A 10105-nucleotide genomic window follows, 5' to 3' on the forward strand; every position below is an offset into this window, starting at 1 on the left:
CAATAGATCGCGTCAGTTTAAATTCTGAAACAAAATAAGGGAAAAAATATTACTATGAAATGAAAAATAGACAAGCCATGTATTATTAGGCTAATAAATGAAGAATGACATTTTCTTAGATACAAATTATCCTAATTGAAGCCAATGTACTTGTTACTGTCTATAAGGTCTGTATTCGAATACTTCTATGACCGAGTTAACAAATAATCATTGAGAATGGCTACCAAAGCAAACGAAATCGTTAACCAAGCATGGGAAAAATATAAAAGATACGTAACAGATTTTCCGGAAACGGTCAGTCAGATAGAAGCAACTTCCAGAGTGCTGTCATACATAATTGCAGGTAATAACTAACAATCGTCTTTGGTATGTTCTTGAAATAACATATTTTGCCTTGTGTGTCTACTTTCATTTTGGAACGATGATTTCAAAGGTCTAGATAATGACCCAATTTGATTAATCCAACAAACTATGTAATCCAACAAACTACCAATGAATTTTTTCTAAAATTTAGTTTTTTCTTTAAATGAATAAAGTCAAATTAATTTACATCTTCCTATCTTAGTCTTATCTACTATATATCTTCGACATGTACATGTATAAAGGATTTGATTTTTGAAAATATCTACACATATCGGTGATGACACATAATTCATTTATATTTTTCAGGCCGCTTTGAAGATTCACAGGTGCTGTCGGAGCTTGTTTACCTGTCCTCAAACCTACTTGTACTCTTAAATGACACAATCATTAAGAATGCATCAAAGATTCTTCCAAAGATTGTAAGTCAACCTGCATGATCAGAGAAGGTGTCTGTCAGTCTGAAGTATAAGTGGTACTTTGTAGTACTTTGTATGCAGCTGTTTTTGCCCTTTAGTTTTATTTTCACTGCTTTTCCAAGCTACAAAATAAACATTGTAGAGAAAGTAATGTGAAGCATTGATAAATATAGAAAAAAATTGAGCATTCTGAGAATGAATCTTCAGAAATAACAATAACAATGTCTTTTGAGCAAAATGTAAGCTTCATAAAGCAGTTCTTTGAAGAAAAGAAAATTGTATCTGTGGCTTATAGGAAAATTTATACTATTTTTTCTTAATTTATGAACCAGACATTTAATGTTTTATTTACAGAAAATAGTCTGATCACATAATTGCTTTCTTTAGCCAGTGTCAGTGGAAAAGTTGAAAAGATGGCTGACTGTTTTGGAATATGGAGAAGTCTTTATAGAAATGGCAGCATACAGGAAGTTTGGAGAGACAGGAAAATGGGTTCTCATCGTAATTATTCAACTCACAAAGTAAGAGAGCTTAAGAAATTGAAAATTTCTTTTGTTAGATATGTTATTGACCTTAAAATACATGTCTGTTGTACATGAATATAATGTACATGTATAGGTACTGCATGAAGAGAATATACATATAACATAAATTTGTAGATCATATTTTAGCAGTTTCATTCATCGAGTTCACAGATAATAGCAATCTGATCAATATTACATTGTTTGATCTTCTCAATGTAGATTATTACACAAGGATCTGAAGAAATCCCATTTTAATAAGGGTTATTGCAGAGGGACTTTAATATTCATAATTCATTGATATTGGTGTAATATGTGAGACCTTCGTGTGCTAACTGTTTATATTGTTTACAATTAATTTATTCTGGATGGGAATTTACTATAATCATAGTACATGATTCTAAAGTGATTTATTAAGCTTAAACAGCATTTATTATGCCTTATTTTAACTCAGATTTGTTTTACAAAACTCGCAGTATTACCGTTCGTGTTTTGACAACTTCCCCCATTTTCGATCATTTGTTTACAAATTTTATTCTCTAAATTTCTTCGTAAATATGGTAAAACAATCGTTTTAATTAAACTGCAGCTGTTTATAATTACCAGTTGTTGATGTATGTTCAATACCAGCACATTCTTTTACCTTCATCTATGTGAAATTGTCATTTTACCGCTCGCGAACTTCTTGTATACTTTACCATGCGTTTCTCTTGTCTGACTGACCGCTTCACAACTCATCTTGTCACTTGTGATTCTGCTGCCTGATTTTTCATTATTCAACCATGTTGTACATTATTTTTATCTTGAATTATTGTGATATGATGCTGACCACTATTTTTGTCTATTTTTTACCTTATGATGGTGAACTATTGTCTTATTTTATCGATCTCATCGGCGCACTATATTGTGAAGTCATACTTCCGTATTTACATATATCGCTGCGCGCACTACTTTAGAAGGCGCCTAGATTCGAATCTTGATTTTTATAGTAAAACTACGTAGTCCTGGATATTTTCATTTATTAAACTAATTACATTATTTAGTGTCCATATAATTAAAGTAATCCGGACAAGGTCTTGTATTGTTCATTAAATGATTATTAAGGGTTGTAATTCAGCTTGTCCGGATATCGGGAATTGTTCGGAATTTCCATAGATCCGTACAGCGTTTGGATTGGTTATAAATTTTCCGGACAAAAAGGACAAACGCTGATTGGTCATAGAAGGTTATATATAGGACCCAGCTTCCGCATCTCGACACTCTCGACTCTTCATCCCTTCGGGTTGTTTGGTTAGAACTAGAGAAAGTCCAAGGTATTCAAGATGATAAATCTTGTAGTGGATGATGCTAATTTTTATAAGGACTTGCGCGTCCGGACAGGACAGTTTTAAGAGTATAGAGATTATTCCAGTCATGTAGACCAGTAGTTTATTTGTTTACAGTTCGAGTTATTAATTAAGACTTAAGACCGGAACATTTCTATGAGTCAGTCGTTTCCAAGTTCAGAAGTTTATTTGTTAGTTTATGTCACGTTTATATTGTAATAGTTGTCCGGATCGTTTGTTGGGATGTCCAGAGTAGTTCTCACAGTTAAGTTCACTTAGGTTATTCTTGTCCGGAATGGCTTGTCCGGATTTGGTAGTATTTGTTCGGATTAGCTTGAGCTGAAAATATATTCATTTTGAGAGTATACACATATTCTGAATAGTTTACGCATATTTTCTTCATAAGTTAAGTGGCATTAGAGTTTAATATTAGGCATGTCTAATAGTTTAGTACAGAGATAGTTTATTTGGATTTCCCAAATAGTTAGGGACTGTCCGGATCGTCGCTTGTTGAATTATTAAATTTACAATTAATTTTACGCAATTAATTACGCAAAGTTGTTCTACTTTGAGTTCGAGAACAAGGAGTTGTTCGCAGATACTAGTTACAACAATAAATTAACTGTGTAATGTAGTCGCAAGACAAGTTCACCTTCCCCCCCCCCCCCCTTTTTTTTTCGGGTCACCTATTGTCTGAATGGTCAGCATCTCATTCGTTGTTATTGTTCTTGATTGTTGCCATCCTAAATAAAAACTTGTTATGCCTGACAAAGGAGTTTTTATTTTGTGACAAGGGTCCGCTCGACTTGTTACAATATGTTTCAAGTGAAATAGAAAAAAATATAGCCATAATGCAGTATACATGTAAAGTCAGTAATGAGAAACTGGAAATGTAGATTTTGTAACATGAATATTAAAAATTGATAAGTCATTGATTTTTCTTTTTTTTGAAGAGCAATATGGCGGCTTCTTTTACTTTGGAAACATCATGGAGGAATACAGCCCTCCCCTCCTATTGCACCTTTAGACAGAGAGAAATACACAAAGCAATTTAAACACAACCCTACAGAGGTCAGTGTCCATGCAGTGTAAAAATATTATTTGTTGTATATGTAATCAGTGTCTCTTTTTATTGAATCTTTTATAATTTTTCTTTGGCAAATGTTTGAATATTCATTGATATGGTTTATATTTTTTCTTTTTATTGTAAATAAGGAAATGCAAGAATTCCAAGAGAATTTGGATAGTGAAACAGTGGAACCAGTGAATGGAATGAGTGAGGTGACCTTTACCCTCAAGAGGTCAGGCAAGGTCATAAGGAGACTCTCAGCTGGTAATTGTATAAATATCATTATAAGTCTGGGACATTCAATACTTTTGATCAAATTCAAAATTATGTTATCCAGGCTGTTGATAATATTTCTGTTAGTGTATTTATACATTACCTATTTATAGCACCTCCTATCAATTTTCGTTCCTGGAAACTCCCCGGCCATGGGGACAGGGAGAAAGAGAGAGCCGGTGTCAGATTTTATGAACCCACAACACTATCCAAACAACGACTGTGGGGAGAGACCTTGTATATTACCAGGCCACTCATTCATTGTATCCTCTGTTGATTTAAGATATAACCATTGACTTTCCAGGATATTAATATATATACAAAGTACACAAAAATTTCAAATGATAAATTTTTGTTTTCTCTGTGATTTATTTAGATATATTCTTGAACTTTTGTTAAGTCTCGAGGAGGTAATTAACATTTAAAGCTGAAGATAGTAATGCACAAACTGATCCATTGATGGACATGAATCTAACTTGAAATAAATGCTGTTCTAATGAGTAGAAGGATTTGAACTGTACAATTCTTTCTCCAAAGTTATAAATTAAAATGATTTAAATATACATGTGCATGTATAAATCACAAATTATAAATCTTTAATGATTTTTATGATCCTAGAGTATCAAGGTTATTGGAAAGCCTTTTAATATTACCTTAACATGGAAATAAGTTTTTACTAGTATTTCATTCTAAGATAACTACCCTGATTTTGAGTTCATTACTTGATCTAGATGTATAATTTTTGTGAGTCCTTAATACAGTGTAGTATTCGGAATGTACGTTTGTGGGACCATGTCATGGAAACCATGGATCATGTCAGGAACCATTGATGTTGCCAGGTTTGATCATCTATCTTGTTCATATGGCATCTTTTCTTCAGACTTCACTGAAGATGACTTCTTTTTTTACCAGTAGTATTTTTCTTCTGTAGCTTGTGTATGATGGGTGACACTAAAGACCTGAATCCCCAGGAGAAGAGTGAAATTAAGAGGAGATCACTCCTGTTGTTGTACTATTTGCTGAGATCCCCATTTTTTGACACTTATTCCAAGTAAGAGATGTACTGTGAAATACTTCAGTCAAACTTTCCTCCACGTGTACTTTACTTTGTGATTTTATTATCTTTAATATATCAATACCAATTTTCTTTCATTATTCCTGAATTACCTGTTACTGGTAGCATTGTTTCATGTCTTTCTCCTCCTTATGAAACAAAGATTAAGTTAAGAAAATTGAGCAACATTAGCTCTCTCTCCAACATATATGTTTGTTTTTGTATTACTATAAATAATGCTAGGCTGGAATTGTTTGATATTTCAATCTTTCTTCTTTATTACCCCAACAGAATGAAAATTTTATCAACCTTAAGAGTTATGGCAGACAATGTACCTGGTCTTGGAATATTATTGAGTAAGTATATTTATTACATGTATTAAATTTCCTACAAACATAGCTACAAATCATCATATTATTTTACATGTAAAATAAATAATTCCTGTACATTTTTAGGACCAATAATTGATTATCTACCATCGTGGCAGAAAGTTTATTTTTATCTCTGGTCAGCTTGATTGTGTGTCAGTATTACATGATACACTTAGTATTTGGAGGAGAAGAGACATTTTATTTCAATGTACAGTCCATAAACTGGTGAATTGAAGTACCCATCTAAAATGTGTGGACTAATGGACAGACTTTCTTTTAGTGTATCATTATTTGTATCATTTATATATCATTTATATAAGATTATATGAAATTTCAACAATTTTAATTGAAACTTTACAAACTGAGCATTTTAAATGTCACAAATTGAAGTGGATTAATTCACATCGTTACTGTTATTTTTACCTGGTGGTATAAATATTGTACATAAAAATGTAAAATAAAATGTTCTTTTAAATTTTGAGTTGTAGTTCTTTGCATTAAGATAATTAAAAGAAAACCACACCTTTAGGTAAAAAAATATTGAAAGATGTCTGTGGTTTAAAATATGTGTGTATATAATATTTATTAGAGATGTATGTACATTTAAGGTCAAGATCTAGTAAATGAATTTAGGCTGTCTTTTTGATGCTAGATCCATTATGACATCATAATCAATTTAAATATACTTTTTCTCATACTCTACGGCTATAATAGAATTTTGTAGAAAATGAAGCATTTTCGTGGAATTCAATTTGAAATCATGTCAAAAGAAACCCCGATACCTACATTCAATTTAATATCATTTGAAAGTAGAGGTCAAAAAGATACGAAAAACTGTTTTCTGAGAGACTTTGGGCAATATTGATACATTTTCTTTTTTTGAGACGGAAAAAAACTCTGAAATTTGTACAGAGTAATAACTTTCTTCATTTTTCATTAAAAATGTCAGCTTAAAATATTTTTTTTCATTGAGTTTACCTATGTTTTTTGTTGAGTTTACCTAAAAATTAAGTCCAAATACACCTTATTTTACCATTCTGCATTTGTAAAGGATCATTAAAAGGACTCATTTCTCATATTTGAGAAATCTGTAAGCACCTTTCATTTACTTGATTTTGACATTAAGAGATGTGCATTAGGTATCATTTTTGCAAAGCTGCATTGTACTAAAACCATTCAAAGATAGGAGAGTGATGGAATGTATATTTACTGTATTTAGCGGACATTGGGTGGGTCAATTCTCCAGAACCACTGTGTCATAAATGACATTTGTGTAAGAACTTCCTTAGTTAGTGTAGGCGTAGAAAATTTTTGTTGATTAATGTGACATAGAATATATCAAATTGGTATACATGCTCATTCATCCATCATAGATTCAAACTAAATTAAATTGAGACTCCAGAAATTTGGAAAAAGCCACAAAAAGGGCTTAAGATTTATGTGTATAGAAAATTTTTTATGAAGTTTAATAGCAAGGGAGCAGTTGTATTAGACCAAACCAGGATTTTGAAACCGTTGCTACGGGCCTGGAGGGGACTTAATTATCAATGATAGGTCATTTAATGGAGAGGACTTATCAATGATAGTTCAGTTAATGGAGAGGACTTATCAATGTCATTAGTCAATGATGTTAGAAAATGAGTATGAATAACCAAAAATATATTCAAAATATAAAAAAAAAATAGCAAAATTATAGCTTTTTTAGAGTTGTCCTTTTTCTGCGACTTGGAAAATACATTCAATCTCTGAAAATTATAACCATACCGATGTAATTACACGTATTTAATGGCTCATTATATCCCCATCCGGAAGCTCTACGATATATATCGATAATATATAGATGTACTTGCTATCTACAAGGAAATTTTTGCATGTAATTTACAAAGGATATTCCCTATACTTTTATTATTTAAGAAATACTTTATGTAACATATACATATTAGGATTGGACATCGACCTAAATTTCCATATAATATGCTTTAACTAATTGTTTGAAAATCAGTATTTCCTTTTGCAAAAGTAAAACGCTTTTTTTTTTATTTCTCTCAAAACATATATTTGGAAGTACGGCTGACCATGGCCGATACATAAATATTAGAATCTGAAAAAGGAAATATTACGTGAGCCAAGTTTTTGATATTCAAAAGATTTATGATGTGCAGTATTACCCTGCACGTTGAAGTCAGATAAGAAGCATGCCTTTAAAAGTGCGATTGAACTAAAATCGGGTTTTTAACATTGACTATATATTTTTTTCGGATGGGCCCCCGTCAATGGACTTTGATTGTTCAATTTAAAAAAAAAAAACTTGTGAGGTTCGTTTTTCCCCTGTCTGGTAATATTTCATTCACTTCATTTGTTTACATTTTCACCGATAAGATCGACACAGTCAAAACATACAGGAAGGATAAAGACGTGTTCGGTTTTATCGAGCTCTTATCTTTTATCTAAGGATTTTAAAACTTAAAATTTACACAGAAAATGACATTTCTTTAAGTCACAAAAACCTTCTCTTGTATCAGAGCATCTTGACCCATCCGCTACACGGGAAATAAGAAAAGGTACAAGCACACACTTAGTTAAACATCAAGGTGTAAAATCGGAACACCATTTCTTGTCTTGTCTAATCACCTGTATACCTGTCGTTTTAGAGAAGTGGCAATGACATCAAATGCTATACAACGGTTTAAAGGCTGAATAAAAGTGACTCTAAAAACATTTAATCCCATGCATACTTAAAACTTACACAAAAATCGGAACAATTTAGGGAGACTTTATATTAGAACCGGATAAGTATATCAACTAGCAAGTAAATTAATGTTTATTTCCTTTGAATTCTTGATATGCTTGTATTACTAATTGTTTCTCTAAATTACGAATTGTTTCAAACTAGTTTCTTGCTAATTCAGACCAAAAAAAAAAGTCACAGCACAGAGCGCTCTAGCAATTTAACTCTTTTCCGCCATAGAAAACTTCGTCTTGAGATAAACAAAATCGATCTGAAATTATGTAAGAGCGGTTGTCATTCTATCTGTATAATTGTGTTATGCTTTGTATAATTCACACGGGAAAAATAAGAGGTATCTTTCCAACACAACTTCAATATTTGATTAAAATGGCTTCAATTCTACCACATGATTGGAGAGAGAGAGAGAGAGAGAGAGAGAGAGAGAGAGAGAGAGAACTTACATTGTTTTCAGTCCCATCCTAAAGACCTTGTGCTCTCATATTTGCCTCACGGGTTAGGAAAGAAGCAAGTTTTATCTCATTTTTCTTGATGTATTTTAGTGCATAGTTGACTTGATTTTATCGTCTCATATCATTGGTCATGTGCAAAATTATTTTGTTAAAAGCATTCTGATTGTACACACAAGTACTCTGAAATTGATATTAAAAAGATGCTCAAGTTTCTGATTGACAATATCTATGTAGTTTTTGGAGACCAGGTCTTCCAATAATCTGTTGGAATACTTATGGGTACCAATTGAGCCCCGTTATTAGCAGACCTATTTTTGTATTCATATGAAGCAGAGTTTATTCAAAAACTTCTACACGAGAAGAAGAAAACACTTGCTGTGGCCTTTAACTCGACATTTCGATACATCGACAATATTTTCAATTAACAATAGTTACTTCCATTCTTATGTCGACTCGATATATCCCACTGAGCTTGAAATAAAAGATACCACAGAGTCTATAACATCTGTTTCATATTTAGACATTTTACAAGAAAAAGACGTTAATGGTAACCTAACAACAAAGCTTTATGATAAACGTGATGACTTCAACTGTTCAATCGTCATCTTCCTTCACTTACTTATCACCTGCATATGGAGTTTATGTCTCTCAGTTGATTCGGTACGCTAGAGCATGCTGTACGTATGATAAATTTCTAAAATGGGGCAAGCTATTGACAAACAAGTTGATGAAACAAGGATGTCAACAGTCTCGTTTGAAGTCATTTTGCAAGTTTTATGGTCGATTCACTGACCATGTTAGCACATACAACCTATCATTGAGTCAAATGCTGACTGACGTTTTTCATACTCATTGTTAGGCCATTATTTATACACTGAACTGTCTACGGATTTGTCCGTTTTTTCGATCTTGACGGCGGGTGTGACCGGTCGGCAGGGGATGCTCACTCTATGGCACCTGATCCCACCTCTAAATTTTGAGGTCCGTGTTTGCACTGCTCCAAATTTTTTATCGTTTCATTGGACTTTCGAGATTGAATACTGTTCGTTATCTTCATATTTCATCGGTGACGTTTTGAAATTCTTTTATGGTTGACTTGATTAATCATTTTCGTTCATGGTTGACTTTTGATTGGATTTTCGTTTACGGTTGACTTTTGATTTTCCTCTGTCATTGACTTTTGATTGAATTTCGCGTATTGTTGACTAATTTTCGTGTCTCGTTGAAGTTTGATTTTCGTTTATCATTAATTTTTTCTTTTGAGTCTTGCTTATCGTTTATTTTTGATTTATTTTTTGTTTATTGTTGTCTTTCGATTTAAACACTACAGGGTATTGTTTTTAGTATAAAAAAATTATGTCCCAAAAACTGTTATTGTTGTAAAGATAATCTTTGTTATCTGGATAAAGCAGACATTCCACAGACTTGTAGGTACCAGTATTTTCAGGAAACTACCAGTTAACATTTCATATATTTAAAAAAAAGTGAGGTTTTCATGCAATATACCAGGGTAGT

General features: G+C 32.3%; 1 protein-coding gene across 1 annotated transcript; it reads left to right on the forward strand.

Moving 5' to 3' along the window:
* The first annotated feature begins 216 nt into the window (after window positions 1-216).
* LOC133190478 (peroxisomal membrane protein PEX16-like) lies at window positions 217-5867 on the forward strand. Its single transcript, XM_061326486.1, has 10 exons — window positions 217-343; window positions 670-782; window positions 1167-1300; window positions 3579-3696; window positions 3841-3958; window positions 4081-4230; window positions 4734-4806; window positions 4899-5018; window positions 5313-5377; window positions 5477-5867. The coding sequence occupies exons 1-10, from the start codon at window positions 217-219 to the stop codon at window positions 5536-5538; spliced, it is 1080 nt and encodes a 359-aa protein (XP_061182470.1). The 3' UTR covers window positions 5539-5867.
* Window positions 5868-10105: the final 4238 nt, after the last annotated feature.

The sequence above is a fragment of the Saccostrea echinata genome, unplaced genomic scaffold, assembly GCF_033153115.1.
Source record: "Saccostrea echinata isolate AGI-Se365-2 ecotype Australia unplaced genomic scaffold, CSIRO_AGI_Sech_v1 ptg000001l, whole genome shotgun sequence".
Classification (NCBI taxonomy): Eukaryota; Metazoa; Mollusca; class Bivalvia; order Ostreida; family Ostreidae; genus Saccostrea; species Saccostrea echinata.